The sequence below is a fragment of the Meriones unguiculatus genome, chromosome 11, assembly GCF_030254825.1.
Source record: "Meriones unguiculatus strain TT.TT164.6M chromosome 11, Bangor_MerUng_6.1, whole genome shotgun sequence".
Lineage (NCBI taxonomy): Eukaryota > Metazoa > Chordata > Mammalia > Rodentia > Muridae > Meriones > Meriones unguiculatus.
The window spans coordinates 42,229,682-42,256,560 of record NC_083359.1 but is presented as its reverse complement, the minus strand read 5'-3'; the positions used below and the strand labels follow the sequence as shown (position 1 = coordinate 42,256,560).

General features: G+C 43.2%; 1 protein-coding gene across 4 annotated transcripts; it reads right to left on the bottom strand.

The window, feature by feature from the left end:
• Positions 1 to 442: 442 nt before the first annotated feature.
• Positions 443 to 26,879, bottom strand: Hmox2 (heme oxygenase 2). 4 transcript variants are annotated; one of them, XM_021632410.2, is made up of 6 exons: positions 26,749 to 26,879; positions 4,069 to 4,187; positions 2,533 to 2,650; positions 1,579 to 2,070; positions 796 to 922; positions 443 to 707 (listed from the first exon to the last, which is right to left on the bottom strand). In XM_021632410.2, exons 2-6 carry the CDS (start codon positions 4,149 to 4,151, stop codon positions 580 to 582), a joined length of 948 nt encoding a protein of 315 aa, XP_021488085.1. In that variant the 5' UTR covers positions 4,152 to 4,187; positions 26,749 to 26,879; the 3' UTR covers positions 443 to 579. The 4 variants fall into 4 exon arrangements, with proteins under 4 accessions (XP_021488085.1, XP_060220072.1, XP_060220071.1 ...); XM_060364089.1 differs by lacking the exon at positions 26,749 to 26,879 and adding an exon at positions 26,548 to 26,695; XM_060364088.1 differs by lacking the exon at positions 26,749 to 26,879 and adding an exon at positions 26,435 to 26,453.

The following is a 26,879-nucleotide window of genomic DNA, read 5'->3' as shown; positions in this document are numbered from 1 at the left end:
GAAGGCCTCTATCCTGTCACAGGAGGGAGGGAAGTATGTGGTGTCTGTTTTTAGAGCACTGTGGCAAGTACACCAGTCAAACAGTGGCAATAGCTCATGCTAATAGACTTCTTAGGGACATCCTGGTTGAACAGGATAGGCTTTGGAGGAGAGCTTCCACCCCAAAAGACTCCCTGAAGCTTAGAAAACTGAACCATCATCAGCCAGCATGACCCTTTCCCACAAAGCCTAGGTGTGTGGGCAGCTCACTCCAGCAAGGCAATGACTACAAGTTTTGGTAGGAATGAAGAGAATGTACCCAGGCCTCTTAAGTGGCCAAAGTCCTGGAGCACTGCCAGATCAGAGGTCCAAGGCTGTCTTGCATTGATGCACTGGCACTAGAGTGATAGCCTGTGCCTGGTGTGCACTTGGCTGGCAGAGAAGATGGCTGTTAGGCAGAGGCTCTAGCGTCTGGCTTTTATTGGTTGCTTGTTTTCTCAAACCCAGCATTAAAAAAGTCACCTGAGGTGGTAGTTTTAGTCAAAGGTGGAGATGGGGTGGAGCAGGTCACTTGGGGTAAGATGCAACATGACAGGTCCTTCACATGTAGTACCAGGCAAAGAGTGCAGCAGCCACGGCCACAGTAGCAGCTAGAATAAGCTGAAGGCTAGGCTTCCTCAGCATAGCCATGGCTGTCCGGACGGGGCAGGTGCTGCCTTCCAGAGAACCTGCATGCAGCATAACAGGAGATATGACATTAGTGGAGGACAATGATAAACCCATTCCAGAAATGTTAGTTCAGGACCCACAACTTACCTTTGTCTGGCTGAGCAGCATAAAAGGGGCATTTACGTACATCTCCCTTCCCATCATGTATGGGGAGTCCGTCCTCCAGGGTTTCTCTTGCCAAAATGGAGCCAGCCTGGTCCAGTTCATTGAATATCTGAGGAGCAGAAATCATCAGGAGCAATCCCTGAACCAGGCAGACTCAGAATTTGCACCCTTCACACCACCCACCAAGAAGCTAGAGCCACAGGACTGCAAACCAGCTTAACATCAAGCCAGAAAAGCAAGCAGCACCCTGCACATCTTAGTTGGAGCTTAGGTGACTGCTGTTCACAACTCTTACTTGAATACTAAGACTATTCTGACACTAAGGGCTGACATGGGGTTCTGGGGACAGAAATGGCTTCTGCATGATCAGCGACTTGGGAAACCCAACTCTACTTCCCAATGAATCTAGGTCCATACCAAGCAAGGTCTTTTTATATCAATCTTCGCTACACAATGAGGAAACTATCCGTTCCTCAATTCTAGCATCCTGCAGTGAAAGGGAGATGGCTCTATTTTCAGACCTTTCAAATACTGTGCCATGGGCCTCAAGCCAGGTCTCTCCATCTGGGAGCCACATACTGCTTCATGCTCTCTGATGGCTGATTTCTCACTTTTTTTTCTAGGGCATGTAGGAGCTCATTTGTCCTACTTCCCACAGCCTCTTGAGAATCCTCTGGCTTTGACTCTACTGCTAAAGGAATCAAGCTCATATATCAATGGTTATAACCCCACGAAGCAGGCTCCACAGTCAGTGTCCAGTAGTACCTGCATATTATATTCAAAGGCTTTGTTGGCTTCCTCCACAATCTTCTCTTTGGTCTTCAAACTCAGGTCCAGGGCATTCATTCTGGCCCGGTAGAACTGCTTGAATTGCTGGGCATTGTCCACATGCTCAAACAGGTAGAACTGGGTCCCTTCCCCAGTGCTGGGGAGTTTCAGTGCCCGCTGGGCCACCTTCTTCAGCACCTGGCCTCCCGAAAGATCTCCCATATAACGAGTGTAAGCATGGGCCACCAGCAGCTCTGGCTCATTCTGCCCCACATAGTGAATCCGATCTACATACTTCTGGGCAGCCTCAGAGCACTTGACCTGCTCCTCCCAGTTTTCACCAAAGAAATACTCCATGTCCTTGATCAGTGCTTCCTTGCGGTGTAGCTCCATGGGGAAATACAAGGGAGCGAAGGCTGGGTGGTCTTTGTTGCGGTCCATTTCCTCCTCAAGGGCAGAGTATGTGAAGTAAAGTGCAGTAGTGGCCAGCTATGTGATAGAAGATTGTAGGAGAGAGCTATAAGCCAAGACAGCAGCTCTAGAACCCACCATGTTTTAAGAGTAGCTCAAGATAGAAGTCATTGTCCAGTTCCCAAAGACCCAACTGTGACTCTTTATACTTAATACACCTAGGAGCTTCTGTAATTTCTTTTAAAAAAACAACAGTGAATATTGGCAAACATTTTTGTTACTCCATTTATGCTTGAACAGCCATGGCTTAACACTAAGAAAAAAAAATATGGCTGGGCATGGTAGCACATACCTTTCATCCCCAGTATTCAAGAAGCTAAGGCTGGAGGATCCAGGGTTAGAGCCCATCTGCAGCCAGACTATTGCCAAAAAGAATTAGAAAAGAGCCAGCATCTTCTCACTTAGAGTGGTTGCAGGGCAACTTCCTCAGCCAACTAAAGCCACCCCACTTCTCACCCCAATATGACTGAGGGCACAAACCTTAAATAGCTCCTTCTTAATGTTTCCTTTCAAGAAGTCTTTGACAAACTGGGTATTTTCTGCCCGGTCATGTGATTCCTTGGTCCCTTCCTTCAGGAGCTCAGAAAGGTCTGCCATTCTGTGGAGATGAATTTTGTGAGACAGTAACACTTTCCAGTTCTCCAGAAAGGACTCAAGGGCAAAGGACAGTTCAGACCCCAGATACAGACTGCAAGCATGAGTGCCTCAAACCCTACTTCAGTGAGCATGAGCAGGTGAGCCTTGTCAGTGAGCACAAGACAAGCAGATACGACAATCTGCCGCAAAAACTCAGGACACATGAAGATTAGTATGGTTTCCTCAAGACTGCCTGGATCCATGGGTGTGTGTGTGTGTGTGTGTGTGTGTGTTAGTAAACACCCAAATGAATGACAGTTTGCTTCTCTGGCCACTTCGTAGCTGAAGAAACAAAATTTAATCCAGCCCAGAAAGAGCTTCCTTCCTCTAGGGATGTTGTGTGAATGGGATGGGCCTAGGTGTGAGAAGATAAGATAGTTGAGGGAAAGAGACCAAGATCTTGGGTCTGTTTTTTTGTTTTTTGTTTTTTCCTTTCGGTCATTCCAGGCAGGGTTTCTCTGTGTAGCCTTGGCTATCCCGTAACTAGCTCTGTAGACCAGGCTGGCCTCAAAACCTGCCTCTGCTTCCTAGTTTTGTATTTAACAGAATCAGACAGGATAGTTACACCAATAAATGGGTACGGTAGAAAAGTATCATAAGGACAACGGAACCTAGGGAGTATTCCTGTGTATCTACACAGTCTATTAGAATGAGAAAATTTTGGTTCTCTTGTGGTCTAGCATCTGCAGTTTTTATTTTTTTATTTTATTTTTTAGGATATTAATTTGTATCACCCCACATCCTGAGAACTGGTTTATTAGCAATTATTTTAAGATATAAGAAATAACTTAGCCAATGATAGGACTCTAATGAGAGCCTAAGAACAGTGCACAGCAGGGCCCAGTAACTTGAGTCTCGGAGAGATTAGAAAGTAAAGGCCTGCCCTAGAGTCAAGCTCAGATTCCAAATTTGGTAGGGAGGCGACATTGTAAAAGGAACCAGCTTTACCTCTCATTCCTCAATAGCCCAGGTAGAGTTTTTTATTTTGTTTTGTTTGCTTTTTTGAGACAGGTTTTCTCTGTGCAGGCCTGGTAGCCTGGAACTTGCTTTGTAGATCAGGCTGGCCTCCAACTCTGCCACCACACCTGGCAACACTTGGTTTTTAAAAGCAGAAAGAGAAAAATAACTACCATAAAACTTAACTCAGCACTCCCAGCAGCATCTGGCCTATCTCCTTGGGTAACAGAAGAGAGAAAACGAGAGTAGAACTGCCGAGGTTGGACAGGGCCCTACAGTACCAACAAAACATCCCAGGGTCTAGACAGCTCAGGGCTGATGACCCTTCCCTAATGCCACCACCAGATTGAACCAGACACACTAGCATGTGGCAGGACAGCTGCAAGGCCCTCCTGATAGGAAGCAGCGGGTGCTATCACTCACTTGGTATGGTTTTCCTTTTCCGGGGCCATGGAGTTCTTCTCTGACTCATCTACCCCTTCTGAGGTCTCCAACTCTGAAGACATTGTTGCTGAGTATTTCCTGCTGCCTTCACTCTGGTCCTGTAGAAACACAAGGAGTTGGTAACTGAGTAACCTGATTTAGGCCATCATAACCGAGGAGACACTCCTGCAGCTCAAGATTGTTTTTCTCAGGGGATAAGAACACTCTATTCCTTCAGAGATCCTGAGTTCAATTCCCTGCAACCACATGGTGACTCACAACCATCTATACTGAGATGTGTTGCCCTCTTCTGGCGTACAGGCGCACATGCAGATAGAATACATTAAATAAATAGTATTTAAAAAAAAAATTGTTTTTCACAACACAGCTCTGCCATTACTGGGAGCATTTCAGAACATGGACAGATCTGAAGATGGACCTAGGTTACAATAATGCTGAGTTTGTTCTTAGGCAACACAACCTGGCATTCAGAAGTATGCATGCTGTCTGCAATTACTGTCACCACTTAAGGATGAATTTAGGTAAAGCAAAGCAAGAAAGCAAAGGAGGCAGAAATGCTGACAAGTCTAGTAAAAGGGATACATACAAAAGTTACCAGTTTTTTTCTGCATGTTTAAAATCATAAGATAAAAACCTACTAAAGACATAAAAGAAAGCAGCATTAAAAAAAAAAAAAGATAAAATCTGCAGGAGCTCTCAGCTTATTAAGCAATGCAAGGCTTCCATTTTACCACAGTTCTACCTGTGTGGGCTGCTGGATAAAAAGGAATAAGGGCAGAGTGTTGGCAAGAATTTAGTTAAGCCAGGCTATACCTAACTGTTCCACTGTAGAACAGAACAGGTCAACAAGCCTGAGATATTTTTAAGTGTAATAAAAAATAATAATAATAAGGTCACTCATAAAGACAAAAATTCCAACTCTGGAGCTATATCTGGCCAATCTGGGCCAAGGAAAAATAAACTTAATTTTCTATCTCAGTTAGTACTTATTTAATGAGCATCTTCTACAAAGGAGACAATTAGGTGTAAGAACAACCCTTGAGGTAGGAGTGTATGAGGCTCAGGTTTGCCTAACATGTGTGATATACTAGGTTTAATGTCCGGCACTATAGAAAAGGCTCTTGGAAGCCAGGCAGTGATGGTACCCCGCCTTTCATCCCAGCACTCAAGAGGCCTAGGCAGGTTCTCTGATTTTGAGGCCAGCCTGGTCTATACAGTAAATTCCAGGATAGCCAGAGCTACATAGAGAAGCTCTGTCGAGAGAGGGAGAGGGAGAATGAGAAAGAAAAGAAAGAGAAAAGGTCCTTGGAAAGCGAGAAAACACATCTTCCCCTAGAGGTTCACATTAGTATATATCGGTTCTTTCTACCATCTTTCCAGTTTTTTAAAGGGGTTGGGGGAGGGATGGTCTTCTCAGCACAGTCATTTTTTAACTTGTTAGAAGAGGGTGTTGAATTCCTTGGAACTGCAGTTACAGATGTTTGTGAATCACTGTGTGGTTGCTGAGAACTGAACCCCAGTCTTCAATAAGAGCAGTAAGTATTCTTAACTGCTGAGCCATCTCTCCAGCCCCTTCAGCTTTTGTTCTGTTTTTTTTTTTAAAACAGACTTTGAACCTCCTAAGCTGCTTTGAAATAGCTCTGTATCCCCAAACTGAACTCAAACTTGTGATAATCCTATGGCCTCAGCTTTCTGAGTGCTGAATTACAGATATGTGCCAACATCCTAGGTCTTCTACTTGTATTTTGACTGATGTGTAGTGAAATCTAAGAATGAGATAAAAAATAAACAGTATAAGATAGAACATTCTCTTGACTCCAAAACATACATAATTCTGAACTAAATGGTACACAGAATTGCCCATTAAAATGTAAAGGCAGGTGACCATCAATAATGGAACATAGAGAGGCTTTCAGGAAAACCAGCAATAAGGAATGGATTTCAAAGCTGGGGGATGGGGTACAGCAGATTAAAGAACAGTATGAAAAAGACAGTTGTACAAGGCTGCCCTGTCATGTTTTCTCATGAGGGCCTGAGGCAAGTTTTATTAACTATAGGGTGACCTTTACATGTACCTTCTAAGGATTTTCAAAGAACTAATGTAGATTTACAGAAGCAAGAGGATGGCTGCAGCTTCAAAGCCAGCCTTGGTCTATAATTTGAGTTCCAGGCTATCAGGGCTACCTAGTTAAGACCATACAAAAAAAGGAGGGGGAAATAATGCCCCACATCTCTGGGAATCTTGACAGACAAGAAGTGTTTCTGGCCTTTCAGTGCCAGGCAGCAGCAACAAGGCAAAGAAAGTACCAAGTTAAGAGCCCTTGGCTGCCTGTATTAGAGAAGGGTGCAGTGTAGTAAAGTGTCCCAGAGCTTCTAAGATACACCATGATGTTGAAAACCAAGCTGAGCACCTTAAAATTGCAGGTCCCCTGCTTTTCAGAGTACAGCATGGCAATATCAGGGACAAGCATAGTAACACAGATTACCAGCTGCAGTGAGGCAGACAAAACAATAAAATACTAATGCCTCACCTCAATAGTTCTGCAAATAATACTTGCACCCAATTATAATGGGTAGCAGTAACTAAATTTAATCACTTTTATCTGGTAGTTAGTGCTCATTCTGGGAATGTAGTTTTCTTGAGCAACAAGACCTTTTTCATCTCTTAAAAATACAAAGGGAAAAAGGAGAGTTGGCTTCCGTTGGTACCCATTCATCATTTTCGAATTCTGAGCACTTAATTTGTGTCGGCTCCCCCCCCCCATTACCTTTCACTAACCATCTTTCAATTTTACCATTTGCCAGCCCCTGCCTTCTGTCCTTACAGCCAGTGAAAGGCTAACCTTTGGCTCTACAAAAAGGCTACAGCTGTCTTTTCCACTATTTAGCTCCATAACATGGAACACTGGGCTTTCTATAAATACTTGTTGGTGTTAAACAAAACAAAACAAACTAAATCAGATGGATGGATGCATGGATGGTTGAACAGATTGATATAAATGGGGAAAGAGCCAGGTATAATGGCACATGCCTGTAGCTGGGTAGGAGAGGATAAGCTGGGACACTTCCAGGGAAAAAAGAGAGGGTCTCAGATGGGGACTAATGAGTCACCATGAGGAGTGATGAACAAGGAGGTGCTAGAGCGAGCCTAAGATGGTAAGTAATGAGCCATATGGCTGGGAAATAGGCCGGGCCAGCATAGTCAGGTTAGAATAGCTCATTATCTGCCCAGCTACAGTGCCTGAAGCTTTATTTGGGAGCTAGGGCAGGCATAGAAAAAGAAAAAAAAAAAAAAAGAAAAAACATACTTTTACAGGTCTTTATGTCCATTACTTGGGTGGCTGGCAGATCAAGACAGGCTATAGTCTGGCTATGTAGCCCAGGTTGTTTCCTTTTCTTTTTTGAGACAGGGTCTTACTATGTAGCTCTGCTGTCCTGTAACTATGTAGACCAGCCTAGCCTTGAACTCACAAGGCCTGCCTGCCTCTACCTTAAAGGTGTGTGCCACTAGGCCCAGTTTCACCCAGGCTATTTTCAATCTCAATCCTCCAGCGCTGTCTCAGCCTTCTAGATCACAGGCATGTGTTGTGGATATAAATATTTTTGTTTTGGTCCCAGGTGTGGGATGTGGGACTGATTCAAGTCATCCACAGCAGTACACTATTTACTTCATGCAGGCTCTGAGAGGAATTCTTGTCAACTGCAGATAGTTTAAATCTGAGGACTCTGGAAAGAAAACAAATGCCAGAGCCCAGAGACTGCGGTGGCTCCAAAAAAGAACATGGCTGCTCTTGTTTCACCTTGCTGCTCCTGGTTGCTGTTGTCAGACAAGAAGTTGGAGATCCAGGGATTGTCTCTGACATGAACTTAATGGCTGGCTCCCCCAACCCCCACCCCCGGAAGAGCAGCCTTGCTAGGCCACAGAGGAGGACATTGCAGCCAGCCTGAAGAGACCTGATAAGTTAGGGTCAGATGGAAGGGGAGAAGGACCTCCCCTATCAGTGGACATAGAGAGGGGCAGGGAAGAGATGAAGAAGGGAGGGTGGGATTGGGAGGGAATGAAGGAGGGGGCTACAGCTGGGATACAAAGTAAATAAACTGTAACTAATATAAAAAAAAAAAAAAAGTCGGAGATCTTCTGAAACAAGACTGGCCTGGCTCCAACGAACTCTATGACCCTAACCAGCAGGAAGCAGCTAAAAAGAACTGCATCCCTCTCCCACTAGCCCTTTCTCTCTACTACCTGGTGATGGAAGGGATTGGGGTGGAGTAGGAAGAAAAATATGTAAAAATCATTAATAAAGGGGTTTTTAAAAAAGTACCTCAACAGGCATGTATCATATCAATTTACAATGTATTTTTTTTAAAACTATAAAATAATACCAATAACCTACTGTCTACCACTTTAATAGTTTTCTAAACTCCAAGTACAATTTATGTATTCCCTTTGAGAAACACTGAGTCCTCAAGGTGTCTGAAAGCTCCCTTCCTGAGAAAGCTGTTACATTTAACCAGCATAGGCTACTGTACCCATTCTTGTTGCCTAGTCACCATTCCTCAAGGGAGTAACCATGTAGGGTGACACTAAGAGGTTACCTGGCCCCGGTGGAAATAATTATCTTCAATCTCTGAAAAGCTGCATTTCCAAATCCTCTGTGATCTGTATAATCCTTAAAAATTGCTCATAGCAATTGTGCCATAAGTAGTCACACAATGAAGTAAGAAAATAAATCATACAGCATAACATCCAAGAACAATAAGCTACTCAAAGGACAGTAAACAATGGAATGCTAGCACAACTCTGACTAAAGCTGATAAGCTGTGATCGTGCACAGAATAGTTTAAATAAAGAAGAAGTAAAAAACAAAAACCCAAACCACTGACTGAAATTATGTATAACAGCCCAGGACAGGGTTGGGTCAGAGGTAGAGTGCTTGCCTAGCATGAATTACATCAGTGTATAAATACATTAACAATGATAGGATAGAAATTTGGAAAACTCTTAAGTCATGGTTTTTGTTGGGCAACTTAGCCAACTGGCTGTTGTTTTTTGTTTTGTTTTATTTTGTTTCGTTTTTATGTAGCATGATCCTATTGGAAAGAAAAACAGGAAGGAGGAGAGAAATGCAGGGAAGGAAAGGGTAAAAAGGAAACCTGGAGATAGGACTTAGATGGTATAAGCAAACTAGTTAAGATCTGCCCTGAACAGGCAACAGGAAGTCAGTCCTTGGCCCTTCTGCTATCACAAGTTTCAGAAAGGTCACTTCTGTGCACCCCTTTTAAAAAAAACACTGACTGCTAGTCTTTAATTCTTGTACTGCCAGCTGTTTTCACAGGCAGCTACTGTTTTTATTCTAGTACCTGATTTGAGTGAAGCAGCAAGTTCTTATCACAGAGACGTCTATAGCAAGAGGTTCCTGCAGACCCACCCAGCAGATCTAGAACATCCAACTCAAAGCTGCTGCTGCTCGTAAACCACTGTGAAGGCACTAAGACTTTCTGAAATAACGGATGTTATTCAAAGAAACTCTCCTTCATAGTAGAGACTAGCTCCACCAAATTTCATAAGGCCACACAGTCCAGAGCACTGCTGCTAGACAGAAACATAATCTAAGTAACCATGATACAACCATATCATGGTTCATTTCCCATCTGATGGATCTAAAGAATAAGACTTCTTGTATTCATTCTGTACTGAAGGAAAGGAGCAGCCCGAGCTACAAAGAGAAAGCTTATCTGGAAAAGAAGAGGAGGGGAGGGGAGGGAGAGAGGGAGAAGAGAAAGGAGAGAAAAGAGAAGAATCAACTAAATACTAAGGGCCAGTTTTCCATCTCATTTAGCAAATGGATGTAAGGAGATGATATGAACCTGTTTTCTAGGTAAGCCACCACGTGGTATTGGAGGGGCATACTGAGTGGACCTGCCAGTATACTGAAGCTACTACTGGACTCCTACTTATTACTAAATATTACTAGAAACTCAGCTTATCTTCAAGAGTCTGAGAGACTGACCCTGCACAAAGGGCCTAGTCTTTAGGAATAAAAATACTTAGGTTTGAGAGATAAAGTCTCCATATTCAACAGTTCTTGGCAGTATACGAGTCATAATTTCCTGAAAGCTGAGTTTCCTCAACCATAAAAAAGGCCAACAAAAACTGCTTTACCTTCTCAAATATGCTGTGAGGACTAAAATGAGATGCTATAAAGATATTGTATGGAATATAATGCTGCCTCAAATGCTGATCTCTTATTTCAAGGTCATCCTTGGATAGATATGAGTTCAAGGCCAGCCTGGAATACATGAGACCCCATCCCAAGCAACATAAAAACTAAGAAAGAACAACTGAAAGATTCTGAAACAATCACTAAGGAAATACGAAAAATCCAGCCAATTCGCATGATTCTGGAAATGTCATACTAGAAAACCCAGGCCTTCTGTGACAGAGTGAGGAAATGGCAATACCTGCTCAAGGTAAAAACATGTGACCAAGGCAGGAAAGAATGCTCACACTCTATAGTGTGGGGTAGCTCAGAGCTCCATGTTAGCTACGTAAATGCTGGGGACAGCAGATAGCTAAATCAGCTAACTCAACAAGACATTTATAACAGGAGCCTCTCAACACCCTAAGGAAACCACATTATCTAGGTAAACAGTTTCAGTTTCTACAATAAATGGCCCAAGCTCTCTGAACTTTGGCACAACCATTCCTCAGGAAACCTGATACATTAAGTGTCACTCTTCACTTAATTTGTGGAGGTTGAATCCCACAATATAGATGACTATTAACCTCTTGATAAAAAGCAAGACCAGCCAAGAAAGCCTGGAAAAGTAAAAACCCAGTGACAAAAACTTAAGTCTGATTTATGAAATATGCCCTTGCATATTGCAAAAAACTAAACGCACAGGCTAGGTTAGTTCTTGGCAGAACATTTTCCTAGTATTCTTGAGGTCCTATATTCTGCCCCAGCACTGGAAAAATCAACAACAAAAACACATCAGGGTGTAGAGGTACATCCTTGTAATCTTTTTTTTTTTGTCTTTTGTTTTTTTTTCCAACAGAGTTTCTCTGTGAAGCCCTGACTATCCTGGAATTTGCTCTATAGATCAGACTGGCCTTGAGCTCACAAAGATCTACCTGCCACTGCCTCCTAAGTGCTGGGAGTAAAGGCATGTGCTGCTGTGCCACCACCACTGGCCTTGCATCCTTGTAATATTAATACCAGGTTAAGAACGGAATGAGGCAGTTACAGATAGCCCAAGCTACGTAATGTGACCTCATCTCAAAAACAGTAACAAAAACCTAATCTAAAAGCACCAGCCTTTTAGAAACTTTAATAAGTCACATCAGCTCAGGATGTCTTAGGCTCCTTCCATAAACTTTTTTTTTTAAACTGAGGAAAGTGAATGTCCTCATCTCTAGCACGTCCAAATACAGCTGCAAGAGCCGTCAAAACAGATACCAAGGATGCAATGGTAAAGTAAACACGTATGGGAGAAGGAGCCTGGACCAACATTTGAGATAATCAGGAGTCCTGGTTGTTAGGTTTCAAACCAGGGACAAAGGGCGGAAGTGCCTATTCAACATATTAAAGCAGCCAGGTTCTCCCAGCATCCCTCAGCCCCTACCTGTTACAGGGTCCTCCTGGTTGGCCTACTCCACCTCAAGGGGGTTTTGCTGCTCTTCCCCATATAACCCAACCATTCTGGTTACCAGTTTACTCTTTTTGTACTTTTGGCCTCCTGGCTGCTACATTTGGTCCCTCTCTCCTCCTTCCCCCTTCTCCTCACATGGCGCAGCTCAGCCTGGCCAGGTCAGCTCTGGGTTCTCCCAGGTGTATCCACCTCTAGCTACTCTCCACATGTCTGAAATAAATAAACTTCCCCTCCACCATACCTAGGCTAGGAGCAGTCATGCTCCTTTCCTCCCCGACCCCCCATCATTTGGTGAGGAAACCTGGAACCAGTCATGTTTCCTTTTCTTTCCTTCACTGGTCAATAGACTTTCCTATTTGCCCAGCATGTGTGAGACACTAACTTCACTTCTCACAGCCCAGACCAAGAAGAAAGACAGCCACGGAGAAGGAGAGAGAGAAGGGGGAGAGCCTTCCTACAACAAATGAAATAAACAGCAGACCCACTCCTGCTCCCTGACTACTATCTGTCATACGCTGTATGACATAAACCTCATAGAAGACGGCAACAATTCTAGTATCATAAGAAGAATGAAAGGTATATAGAGAGCAGTGACTAAATTTTTAAATGATCTGAGCAGGGTTTTTTTGTTTTATTTTGTTTTTAAATAACGTGTTTTTGCCTGCATGTTTATCAGTGTGCCATGTGTGTGCCTGGTGCCTGAAGAGACCAGAAGAGGGTGTCATATTGGCATCGGACTGTAATTACAGATAATTGTGAGCTGCCATGTGGGTGCTAGGAATCTAATCCCGGTCCTTTTGAAAGAACAGCCAGTGCTCTAAAACCCTGAGCCATCCATCTCTCTAGCTCCTTCAGCAGGTCCCTTTTTTTCTTTTTTTAAAGGACAAAGTGTAGACAACAACATTCCCTGAAGAAATGCTGGGGGAAATAGAAAGGTAACAAACAAATAAAAACCACAGGTCAACCACAGATAAGCAAAAGCTGTGACCAAAAGAAAAAAAAAAAAAAAAAAAAGCTGGAAATCCCAGCACTCTGGAGGCTAAGGCAAGTGGATCTCTGATTTTAAGGCCAGTCTAGTCTACAGAATGGGTTCCAGGACAGCCAGGGCTACACAAAGAAACCCTATGAAGGAGTCGGGGGTGGGGCCTGGGAGAGCCCAGGGAAAAGAAAAAGCTCTGATGACTTTGGGCAAGCTTAAAGCCATGTACCCTATGGATATGCAGTCACTCATTTTCTTTCACTCAGGCAAAAAAATTGTCATCAGTAGTTTCACCTTCTATAAAAACAACAACTATAAATTATAGGATCAAAATATATTGTATGAAATGTATTGTATGAAATTTATAAAAACTAACAAAAGATATATTTTAAAAAGAACAGAATTAAAGAGATTCTTGCCAGCCCAAACATGGCTCTCTGGCAGGCCTTGACCTTCTTTCTAATTCCCTCTGCCTTGCTAAAATGTTGATTAAGCTGGCCACCAAGGTCCATTCCCTTATTTGGCCACTTCCTCCTCCTGAGGATGAGTACCAGGCCCAGCTATCAAAGTATTGAAGCCTAGCAATCAAAAGCTCTCTTTCAGATAACCTAATTAACATGGCCAATCAAAATTAAACATTTCATCTTAACATGGTGTTTCCCCCTTTGCCTTTATAAACTGCTATTGGCCTATGGGCCACATCTATCTCCTCTCTATCCAGAGGCAGTTCTTTGTCATCCTTCTAGGACAATAACTTCTGCCCCCTCCCCTTTGTTCTCTTCCCCTTCTCCTTCATCCTCTTTCTCCCGTCTTTATCTTATTCCCTGCCCTCTGTCCCTTTGGGGCAAATAAATCTCCTCTGTGCTGAGAACCTGGTTTTGGCATGTCCTGAGCTGATGCCAGTCCCTACAGGAATCACATTTGGGGTTGGAAAGAGTCCATAATTAAGATGGCTCCAAAAATGTCATTTTGCAAACCAAGGTCCCCAGTACTTTCCAATTTAGTAACACCAAAAAGCTTTAGAAGTTATTCCTGCAAAGAAAAAGATGGAAGACAGAGCATCAGGCTACAAGCATGACAGATCTGGATACTCTATCAGGCTAAGTCACTTTTGAGCAGTATTCCATTGACTATAAAGAAATTAAAATCAAAGCTGGGCATGGTGGCACACACCTGTTGTCCCAGTACTCTGGGAGGCTGAGGCAGGAAGAATTCAAGGCCTCTCGTCTACAAAATGAGTCCAGGACAACCAAAGCTACACAGAGAAACCCTGTCTTGAATTAAAAAAAAAAAGAAAGAAAGAAGAGAGAAAGAAAGAGAGAGAGAGAAGGGAAAGGGAAAGGGAAAGGAAAAAGGAAAAAGGAAAGGAAAAAGGAAAAAGGAAAGGGAAAGGAAAAAGGAAAAAGGAAAGGGAAAGGAAAAAGGAAAAAGGAAAGGAAAAAGGAAAAAGAAAAGGGAAAGGAAAGGAAAGGAAAGGGAAAGGAAAGGAAAGGAAAGGGAAAGGAAAGGAAAGGAAAGGAAAGGAAAGGAAAGGAAAGGAAAGGAAAGGAAAGGAAAAAGGAAAGGAGAGGGGAGGAGAGGGGAGGGGAGGGGAGGGGAGGGGAGGGGAGGGGAGGGGAGGGGAGGGGAGGGAAGGGAAGGGAAGGGAAGGGAAGGGAAGGGAAGGGAAGGGAAGGGAAGGGAAGGGAAGGGGAAGACAAGACAAGACTAAAATCAGGGGGTTGGAGAGATGACTCACCAACCAGTTAAGAGCACTGGCTGTTCTTCCAGAACCTGTGGTCAATTCCCAGTACCCACTTGGCAACTCACAACTGTCTGTAACTCCAATTCTAGGGGACCTGGCATCCTCTCACAGACATACATGCAGGCAAAATACTGATGCACATTAAAAAAAAAAAAAAAAAACTTAAAAGAGAGACTGAAATCTGGCTGGAGCTATAGCTAGGTTGGTGTTTGTCCAGCACAGACAAAGTCCTGGGTTAAATCCCCAGCTGTAATCCTAGCACTGCAGAGGTGGAGGCAGGAAGATCAAAAGCCCAAGGTCATTTTTGACTACAAAGTGAATGTGAGACCAGCTTTGTAACCAAACCTGAGACATTCAGAATGCAAGAGATTCTTCCTGTGTCCCCAACTAATTTTCACTGGTTCATTCGTGTGAGAATTAGTACAGTATTACCACACACTATAGGCTACACAGAAACTGAGGTACTGGCGCCTGTAACACACTGCATTTACTCCTACAGGAAGGCATTAAATCATAGCTTGCTATTTCAGAATGAAAAAAACATGACTATTATTTCTGAAACAAATGCTTAAGCTTCCATTTAAAGAGCAGGGAGCTGAGGAGACAGCTTAGTGGGTAAAAGCAATGAAGACCTGCATTCAGAATCATATGACCTACATAAAAACAGTGGCACATCTGTAGCCTCAGTTCTGAGAGTGAGGATAAAGGCAGATCCCTGTTGCTCACTGACCAGCCAGCCTAGTCAAATCAATGACCAACAAGTTCAGTGAGAACCTGTTTCAATAACTAAGGTGAAGAAGGACTGAGCAAAATACCCAATGTTGACCTTTGGTCTCCATGTGCACTTACTCACATACACGCAAACAAGACTGAGAGCTGCTATTTCCTGTCCCTTGGCTCAGGTTATACAATCCAAGCTCCTTGGTAAGGACAATTTTTTTTAAGAGGGCAACCCAAGGTGGTCCCAAAGGAGGAGGTGGCACACCCCAACACTCCGTGCCTGGAGAGAAGCAGCCAGACCTATAGGCCTAGGTGGACAATAAAGTCAGAGGCTCTGAGGGCATTCCTACACTAAAGAGGTCACAATAGGGTCTCCACATCTCTATAGCACTAATTGCCATAGCAACTGAGAGAAACAAGATCTAGTTACAAGATTCTATGAGGTGGTGATGAAGGCCTTTAATCCCAGCAGCAGGGAGACAAAGGCAGGCAGATCTCTATGAGTTTGAGGGCAGTCTGGTCTACAGAATAAGTTCCAGGACAGCCACCTACATAGAGAAACCCTGCTTCAAAAAAAAAAAAAAAAAAAAAAAAAAAAGAAGACGAAGAAGAAGAAGAAAAAGAAAAAAAGAATCTCTGTATACTGGTCATTTAAAAATCTAAGCAGTCCTGTGTACTTCTGAAAATGTATGCTTGGGTTGGAGAGTGGTTAAGAGCACTTGCTCCTCTTCCAGAGGATCTAGGTTCAATTCCCAGTACCCACGTGGTGGTGGCTCACAGCTATCTTTAACTCCAGTTCCAGGTGGTCCAATATCCTATTCTGACCCCTGTGGCCACAGGAATGTAAGTGGTACACATATATACATACATACATACAAGTAAAACATATAAAATTTAAAAATAAATATATTTTTAAAAATTCTAAAATAAAATGCATGCTGTTCGGAAATGGTAGGATAAGGGGTAAGATCAGCAACTTTACAGGATAAGACTTTCATCAACTGGTGCCATATTTCACCCTGTTTCTACAAGGCACTTGTACATGCTTCCTCAGGTCCTAGAGAGTTAGGGATTATTCCAAGACTTCCTAACAGTGATATTCCTAAAACAGGTTCAAGTAACTCCAATGACTGGTTTATGTTTTATACTGCTTTGTGCTAGTAGAGAATAAAGCAGAGTTGATGGATCGAGAGTAAAACAGCTGAATTTCTTAGAACAGCCTATACTTGAGGGAGTATCAGAAAAAGTGAACTTCCATCTTATGCTGTTTTCCTACCTTAATAAGCAAGGCACTAGAAATCCCTAGGAGCAGGGGTTCTCAACTGTATTTTCTTATCAAATAAGGGTTGATTTACATATAGACAATGATGTCTCATAAAAAGAGACACATACCAGAGTATAGACTCATGAAATTTTTGGTACGACAAAAAGCCTCACAGGGACTGGAGAGATGGTTCCACAATACTGTTCTTGGTGAGGAACTGAATTCAGATTCAAACACCCACGTTGGGTGCCTCATAACTACTGGCAACTCCAGCTCCTGAGAATCTGACGCCCCTTTCTGGCCTCTGCAGGCACTGTACAAACACACTCAGATATATATACACATAATTAAAAATAAAATGCAGGGAGTGCTAGAATATGCCCTTAATCCCAGCTCTTGGGTGGCAGAGGCAGAATCTCTGGGTTTGGGCCAGCCTGGTCTACAGAGCAAGTTCCAGGACAGCCAGAGCTACACAGAGAAACCCTGTCTTGAAAAGCTAAACTAAATAAATAAAGAAACCGATTAATTAAAACTGTACTTGAAAAAAGGACTCTCAGATGCAGGTCAAATACCTTAATCCAATCAAAAGTTTATTTTGGCTGAGGACTGAACTCAGAACCTTACACATATAAGACAAGCATGCTACCAAACTATATCCCCAAATTTTAAAAATAATTCATAATCATTCACTATTAGCAAAAAAATTACTTGAACATACCTCATAATCATACTTAAAAGGCAAAAATTAATAGTAACACGGTGATTACTTAGCAGAATAACCTTCAACTAGATTTCTAGAAAAGCTTTCAAGACACTTCATCTCCTCATTACTTGATCCACACTAGAAATTTCCAGAGTTGTGATAGTTTCCTAACTAGTGGATTCTCAGAACATAGTCTTTCCAACTCAACAGTCTTTTGCCATTTGCATGAAAGCAGTATATGACTATTAATTTAGATGCACATTTCAGTATTTGTATAATTCTACATTTTCTATGACCTGAAGATGGAATCCTTCCATCTGAAAAGTTTCTAGAAAAGGAGTTCACCAAATCTAACAGCAGGCATATGCCCAGACATCCTCCCTGCATAGCAGTCCACCATATGTGCTATCACAACCCACAAGAAGCTGAAATGGTGTAGAGTCATGAGTTCTAGAGCCCCGCTGAGAGTAAGCACTCAATAAAAGCTAACTGAAATCAGCCATCGACAGAGAAGTCTACTGAAGACAAAAGGCAGCGTGGATGCGGCTGTGATTAAAGCACAAGCTTTCAATGCTCACAACCAGGAGCAAACCCCATTTCTGCCACGTACTAGCTGAGTTACTCAGGAACAGCTACTTAATTTCTCTGAGTTTCTACTCTTTGCAGTAACAATTCTACAAGGTAGTTATAAGAAATGAGTTCTAAACCTGTCAAACTGCAGGGCATGGTTACATACACCTGTAATCCTAAAATTCAGCATATTGAAGCAGAAAAACTGGAGTCTGAGGCCAGGCAGAGAGATTATGTCTCAAAACAGCAAGCTGGATGTGGTGGTACACAGCAGAAATCACAGCAGTCAAGAGGCTGGCAGGAGGATTGCCATAAATTTGAGGACAGCCTGGTCTACATAGTGTGCTCTAGGCTAGACAAGGGCCATACAGTAAGACCCTATTTCAAAAACATCAAACAAAAACTGGGAATATACCCGAGGAGATCGAGGCCAGCCTGGTCTACAGAGTGAGTTCCAGGACAGCCAGGGAGTACACAGTGAAACTCTGTCTAGAAAAAAACAAAGCAAAACAGTAACAACCGGAAAAAAAAAATGAAAAGAAGGAAGGAAGGAAGGAAGAAAGGGAGAAAGAGAGAAAGAGAGAGAAAAAGAGAGAAAGAAAAAGAGAGAGAAAGAGAGAAAAAAGAAAGAGAAAGAGAGAGAGAAAGAGAGAAAAAGAAAGAGAGAAAGAAAAAGAAAAAGAGAGAAAGAAAGAGAAAGAGAGAAAAAGAAAAAGAGAAAGAAAGAAAAAGAGAGAGAGAGAAAGAGCAAGAAAGAAAGAGAGGGAGAAAGAGAGAGAGAGAGAGAGAAAGAGAGAGAGAGAAAGGAGTGAGGTAGCAAACAAGCAAATGAGTGAACAACTGTGTTGTTTTTTTGGGAGTTTGTTACCAGGTTCACCTTGTCCACTTGGCAAAATTATACTTTTCCTGATAAGAGCTTGAGGAACTTAATGGCAGACCAGGACTTCATGATGGCTGTGGCCTGAGCTGCCCACTTGAGCTACCCTTGAGCATGTTCTTTGATATGTGGATGGGCCTAATGGCTGGTTTTAAGTCAGCAAGCCCAAACTTCAATTATTTTGAACACAAAATTTTCTAACAGTTTCTAACAAGCCTGGTAGGTACACTACTTATCTTCCAGGAGGCAGAGCTCCTTTAATTAAATTCTATTTTGTGTAATTTAATCTTTCCTAAGCAAGTTGATTCATAAATCCTTTAGAGCATTAATTTTACTATCTCAAGTTTCTCCTGCATCATTATACATTACAATGCGTACATATAATCAAGAGTTTGTTGAGTGAATGAATGATTTCCAGAATTAAGAGGTATTCTCAAAGCCAGGCACAGTGGCACATGCCTGTAATCTCAGAGTTTAGGGAGGCAGAGACAGGTGGATCTCTGTGAGTTCTAGGCCAGCACAGTCTACATGCCAAGGCTACACCGATAAACTCTGTTTCAGGGAAAAACAAAACAAACCAAACAAAAAAGATCAGGTATTCTCAAAATAGAGGCACACTCAAAAGAGCTGCTGATAAAGAACAATGAATAAATAACGAGAAATCCAGAGGGGCTAAAAAAGCTCAGCAGTTAAGAGTGCTTGCTGTTCTTCCAGAAAACCCAAGAAAGTTTCCCAACACCCAACGAAAAGTCTGTCTGTAACTCCAGCTCCAGTGAACACATTCTTCTGGCCAATGTGGACACCTGCACAGGCATCACGTATGCACAGACACACATATAAACAAAATCTAATTACAGAAATAAAGAAAATAGCTAGCTAGGGAGTAGCCTGTTAGTTTATAACAGGATATCACTGTGTAATCCAGACTATACTAGAATTTGCTAACCTCCTACTTCATACACCCAACTGGGATTGTAGGTGGTATACATCACCACACTCTATGAAAGTAAGCATTTTAAAATTTTGTTTGCTTTTGGAGTAAGCATTTTTTTTTTAAAGAGCATTTTTATGGCAGAAACTTTTAGTAAGACCAGGCATGGCGGCATATGCCTGTAATCCCAGCACTCAGAGAGGCAGTGACAGATGGATCTCTGTGAATTCGATTAAGGCTAGCCTGGTCTACAAAGCAAGTCCAGGACAGTTTTTCTCTAACCCTACAGAAAACCCTGTCTCAAGAACAAAACAATCAAACAAAAGAGAAACTTTTAGTAGGGGTAAGATTGGCCTTGGGGGGTTATCAATCATATGGTGATTTCTGTTCATTTTCTAGAGGAAAAATACTGGGTTACATTGGTTTAAGTAGGTTCCCTCACACCACAGATAAGGGTCCAGTGAGCACCCGACCTTTAAATTCTGTGTTAAGGTCATGGAAAAGTCTGAGAATGCCAGTCACCTCTGTGTTTTTGTTTTGCTTAGGCAGTGCTTAGGGCCCAAACCCAGAGCCTTGGGGCATAATAGGCAAGCATTCTGCCAGCAAGTTAAACCCTAAACACCCACCTCACCTTTTAAAAATAAACAAATAAATGCACAGGATGACTGGGAGTGCAATCCAGTAGTAGAATGCTTGCCCTAGAGAGCCGGCTCGGCGGGTAGAGTGCTGGCTGTGCGAGCAGGAAGACTTAAGATTCCCCAGTAACCACATAAAAACTGGAAATGGTGGGTAGGCACTTGCAAGCTCCGTGCTAGGGGATGAGAGATGCAAAGATAGGAAGGTTTCAGGCTCACTGAAAAGACAGCTGAGCCAAAACTCCAAGCCCTGGGTTCAATGACACACTGGAAAGTAACTAAAAGCTACCTTTGCAAGCCAAGCATAGAAGCTTCAATAGAAACCAAATCTGGCAACATGATTATCTTGGACATAAAGAACCAGCTGAGCAGTGGTAGTCCATGCCTTTCAACCCAGCACTTGGGAGGCAGAGGCAGATGGATCTCTGTGAGTTGATGGCCAGCTTTGTCTACAGAGTGAGTTCTAGGACAGCCTGGGCTGCACAGCATAACCCTCTCTGGGGAAGGAGGCGAAGGCTACCTGAAGTTGACCTCTGGCCTCCACATAGACACACAAACTCGGGCAAACATACCCACGCATATATAATATAGAGACACAAATAGGGGGAAAAAAAGACATGGCCTTACTATATAGCTCTGGCTATCCTGGAATTCGCTATGTAAAACAGGCTGGCCTTGAACTCAAGAGATCTCCCTCTGCCTCCCAAATTAGAGGCATGTGCCAGCACAGAAATAAAAAAGGGGTGGGGGGAGGGGAGAAAAGTGTTCCTAGTGAATGTCTCCAGGGGAGTTAAGAAACAGAGACAAGCAAATTAAAAAAAAAAAAAAAAAAATTCAGTCGAGTGGTGGCACATACCTTTCACCCTAGCATGGGCAGAAGCAGGTGCATCTCCGTGTTTGAGAACAACCTGGTCTACAGAGTGAGTTCCAGGACAGCCAGGGTATGCAGAGAAACCCTGTGTCAAATTCCAAAAAATAAAGTTTAAAAAAATTAGATTTTTAAAATTCAATGTATATTAATGTTTTTGCTTGCATGTATTTATAAGTACCATGCGTGTGCCTGGTGACCTCAGAGGTCAGAAGAGGGTATCAGGTCCTCTGGAACTAGAGTTGTAGATGGTTATGAGCTTCCATGTGGGTACTGGGAATTGAACCTGGGTCCTCTGCAGGAGCATTTCTTGCTCTTAACAGTGAACCAACTCTACAGGCTCCAGTGGCAACTTTTTAACAATCATGCCAACAAATGCTTCCCAGCCTCCACCAGACATTCCTTGTTGTATACTTTGTGTCGTCTCAGATGTCCTGACAGTCTGTACTTCAGAGCATCAAGGTCTTTTCTCATTTGTTCCTTGGAGAAAGGCGCCAACCACTAGAAAACCAATACAACCGCACAGCAAATTCACATCCTATGTTTGTTCACATTGGGTGTCATCATAAAGAAAAAAATAAATCAATGCCCGTAAGTTGCTGAAAAGCAAAAAACAAAACAAAACTCTGAGTTTGGATATAGTTCAGTTGGTAGAGTGCTTGTCTAACAGGTATAAAGATACAGCTGTCCATCTCTGAATATAGAGGAAGGACATTTGCCATTTTTCATTGTACTGAGAGTCAGATGAAGGCTCTAGGTCAAATCACATTTTCATTCAGAAAAAGAAGTTCTCATTCCATCTGCAAGCAAGCACAGGTCTCCATAAAGCTAACCTGAATCTTCTGTCCTAATCTTGGATTATGTGCCTGGCATAAATTTTTTTAAAGATTTATTTATTATGTATACAATATTCTGTCGGCATGTTCACCTGCATGCCAGAAGAGGGCACCAGATCTCATTATAGATGACTGTGAGCCACCATGTGGTTGCTGGGAATTGAATACAGCACCTCTGGAAGAGCAGCCAGCCCTCAACCTCTGAGCCATCTCTCCAGCCCACTTAGTGTAATTTTAGGAAATTCTTTTTCTGTGAGCATGAAACTTCCACAACAACCTGAGGTTCTTCTACAGATTTCTCCTTTCTGTGGTCTCCTTCCTGTTTTCCTCTTCCTTTTCCTTGACCTGCTGTGGGTCTGGTTCTAGTTCCTCATACTTTCAATTTCTCAGCTATTTAACTTCCCTGACTCCTCAAAACACTGAGCATCAGAAGGATAATCATAAATCTTCCATCAACTGTACTTTTCTGGGTTTCCCAAGATGACTGTCAGTTCCTAGTAAATATAATGCCAGGTTTTTGTTGTCTTTAGCACAGCTTAGAGACTTAATACACACCTATCAAATGGGCTCACATTTCTGTTCCTCTCTCCTTCTACCGGTAGGCATATGCACTTAACATGTCAACTCCTTTAAAATTTGGGTCTATACACCAGTGTGATACTGAGATTTTTAAAATACACATAGCTTCTAGAATCCTTACAGAGAATGACATAATAATTATTCTTGGTTCTAGGTGGGTGCAGTGGCACAAGCCTTTAATCCCAGCACTTGAAAGGCAGAGGCAGGCAGACCTCCCAAATCCCTTGGAGTTTCCAAGAAAAGCATTTGTTATTCTAATGCAGTGTCTCTGCCTGTGCTCCTAGATAGTCACAGAACTTTCTAGTGAAAATAACCACTGTATTAAAGTGAACTTTTTCTTTTCCAAGACAGAGTTTCTCTGTGTAGCCTTGGCTGTCCTGGACTCACCTTGTAGACCAGGCTGCCCTCGAGCTCACACTGATCCGTCTGCCTCTGCCTCCCAGAGTGCTGGGATTTTAGGCATGTGCCACCACACCTGACTAAAGTGAATATTTTCAGTCCTAAACCCAGACCTTTTTTGAAAAGAGAAGATGACATGTAAGTTGAAATGACATGAGGCAGAGGAGGCAGATCTCTTTTAAGTTCAGGCTAACCCGGAATACATATCCCAATTCTTAGAAGGCGGAGGAAGAAAAGATCCCTACAAGTCTGAGGCCAATCTAATACAAGGAGTTCCAGGACAGCCAGGTGATACTGTCTTTAAATAGATAGGTAGGTAGGTAGGTAGGTAGGTAGATAATGGGAGCTGGAGAGATGGTGCTTAAAATTAAAGCACTTGCTGCTTTTGAAGCCGACCCAGGTTCCGTTCCCAGCACCCTCGTGGTAGCTTACAGCCTTTCACACTTGTCACTTACAGCATTTGCCACACGTGTTACACATACTTACATGCAGGCAAAACACTCCTAAGTTAAAAATTTTTTTTTTCTCAAGAATAAAAGTCAAGCTGGAGAGAAGGCTCAGTGGTTAAGAGCACTGACCACTCTTCCAAAGAACCCAAGTTCAAGTCTCAGCACCCATATGGCAGCTCACAACTGTCTGTAACTCCAGGATCCAACACCCTCACACAGACATACTTGCAGACAAAACACCAATGTACATAAAGAGCACATAAATAAACAAAACAGGACCAGTGAGAGTGCAGTGGGTAAAGGCATTTGCCACCAAACCTGACAACCTAATCCCTATGACCCACAGGGTGTAAACAGAACCAACTCCCACATGGTGTTCTCTGACCTCTACAACCCTAACCCACCTCAATTTTAAAAACTTAAACAATTTTGTTGTTGTTTCATGACAGGGTTTCTCTGTATTTGTAGCTCTGGCTGTCCTGGAACTCTCTGCCTCTGCTTCCTAAATGCTGAGATTAAAGGCGTGTAATGCCACACCTGGCTGCACTAGCATCTTTTTTTTTTATTTTATTTTTTTACTATTAATTACACTTTATTCATTTTGTATTCCCCCATAAGCCCCTCCCTCCTCCCCTCCTGATCCCACCCTCCCTCCCCCTTCCTCATGCATGCCCCTCCCCAAGTCCACTGATGGGGGAATGGGGGAGGTACTCTACACTAGCATCTTTAAGTAGACTATTTTGTATACCAATCCCAGTTCAGATGCCACAAAGAGATCTAGAAACAAATGCCTGGCTATAACTTTTTTTTTTTTTTTTGAGCAAGCAAGAAAATCTATACATAGCCACGAACTAATAACAGGGGGGCTGGAGAGATGGCTCAGTGGTTACGAGCACTGGCTGCTCTTCCAGAGGACCCAGAGTTTGATTCCCAGCACCCACGTGGCAGCTCACAACTGTCTTTAACTCCAGCTCCAGGGGATCAGATACTCTCCTACAGACACACATGCAGGCAAAGCACCAATGTATATAAAAAATAAAAATAATTTAAATTGATAATAGTATCATTTTTCCACCTACAAAAGTAATGAGAAATTATTCAGATTACAACAAAAATCTTAAAGTCTTTATCCCATTTTTGTTACTTTTTTCTATTTTGTTTTGCTTTAGATAGGTTCTCAAGTAGCTCAGGCTGGCTTCAAGCCCACTATATAGCCAAGGATGACCTTGAACAACTCCAAATGCTGAAATCGCAGCATCATAGCACCTCATTTCGTACTGGCCTCAAAATTCCTACTGGTTACTCCCAAGCCTCCAAAAGAAGCACACATTTAAGTAACGTTTTCCTCAACTATGGCCAGTAAGATACAAAGAAAAACATTTGAAGGTTGTGTTTTTGTTGTTTCTCCAAGGAGTGACAAGCAGGATTACAAATTTACTCTAAACTATACAATTCCAGTTTCTAAAAGATCTGCTTTCTGGAAGGGTGGTATTTCAGTTTCTGGTGCAATCCTGATGCAAAGCCAAGCTGTTCTGTAAAGAGTCAGCTATTAAAAATCAAGGTACGCCCAAATATCCAAGTCTGCAAGTTCCAACACATTTTGTAAAGTAAAGGCAGTTAATGTGTGACCTCTGCAGCTCAAAGGCCCTATCCGTTCTAAAATACTCTGGTGACTCAACAGCTTCTCAACTCACTGCCCTAAGCAAAGAAAAAAAGGAACTCAAGTCGAACTGGAGGAATCACCGGATTTCCTCTTCGTGTCCCCATTGAATCAAGTCATCCAGTGAGCAAGTCACTTTCCGAGGCTCACAGATTCTCACACCCTAATCAGTGTTTTGGTAGAGGCACTTTATTAGAAAATGTTTACCAATTTTAATCAAGTGAACTTATTAATGCCCTACTGAGCTGGGAACTCTTAGCAAACAGATTATGTCTTGTGATGTTTCTAGGGAAAAAATTCTGAATAATCATTTTCACTCCTTAAAGAAATTAAAAGCATTGATAAATAAATCAAAACAGTTCCCAGCATAATGTATAAACCTTTAATCACAGAACTGGAGTGGCAGAAACAGGAGAATCTCTGTGAATTGAGGCCTGTCTACAGCCAGTTCAAGGACAGCCAGGACTATATAATTTTAAGAGACCCTAACTCAAAGGAAAAAACAAAAAGGTTTAGGCTGGGCACTGTAAGTGCAAGCTCATAATCTTAGCAGTTAGGAGGCTGAGGCAGGAGGATCTCGAATTCAGCCAGCACAGCTACATAGCAAGATTACCTTCTCAAAAACACAAAACACTGGGTAGGTTGAGGGTTCTGTGGTAAAACACGTGCTCATCATGTTGAACATCCACTACCAAAAAATATTTTAATAATAATTATATATATGTTTATAATAGCTATTACAAACATAGCACCATACCAAAAACAGAAAAGCACAAAATCAGTAATGGGTTTATTTCTTTCTGCATGACTGGACTGGTTAAGGCCTGTATGTCCATTTAAACAACATAACCATCTCTGAAAAAGCTTAGGATGTCCAGGCAGGCCACCAGATTTAAAATCCTCTGTGCATTGCCGGTGGGATGTTAGTCCATTTACTCCACGAGTCTCTCAATAATCTCATTTTATAAGTAAGAAAACACGCAAAGATTTACAAAGGGATGAAGAGCAAGCGAATTGCTCCCTAATCGAACATTAAATGCTGTCATGCCTTTCGTTTACACTCACTCTTGTTGAGTTTACAGCGTCAGCAACAGAAGACAGCAAGGATGAACAGCCACAGGCCACAACAACTGATCCCTCAGAACCAATTATGACACAGAGAGCCCTTGTGCAAACACTGTGTGCAAGGCGGTCCTGGCAGTTTTTACAAGGCAATTAAGTCACCTGGAGCCCTGCGCTCTGGAGGTGACAGGTGACCTCCCAGTCCAGACCGACCGGCTACATCTATGTCTGAGTACTCCTCGTCTTGCATCCTGTACTAGAGCTCAATCACGAAGTCTCCACAGGGATTCTGAGAGATCTTTCCACCGGGGGCAGTCTTTGGGGGACAGGCCAAGAAGGCCACCACGCCCCGGGCGCCTACGGGACCCCAGGTCGGTTCAAGCGCTGGGCTGCACTAACTTCGACCCTGGAGTCACCTCAAGAGCATTCGGGACGCTGGGAGGGGCTGCGCCCACCGGAACACCAGCGGACGCTGGGGTATAGAGCTCCGAGGTGCCCTGAAGCGCGCCGTCCGCGGTTTCGGGCTCACCCGATGCTCAAGGCCCGTCCGACGGTCCCTCTGACCCCCGTCTCCCGCCGGCCCGCTCGGCCCGCTTCCGGACGCCCCCCGCCCAGATGTCCCCGCGGGCCGGCGGCGAGGCGCGGCGGGCCAGCGGAGCGCAGCTCTGGGGGAGGCCCCCGCCAGGCAAGGACCCGGGCGGGGAAGGCCGGGACAGCGCGGGCCACTCACCCTCAGCACCTCCGCAGGGCCGTCAATCTCCGCGTCAGCGACTCCCTCGGCGCCGCCGCAGCCGAGCGGGCGAGCGCGAGGACGGCGCGACGTGCGCACGCAGCGAGGGGCGGGGGCTGACGGGCCACGCC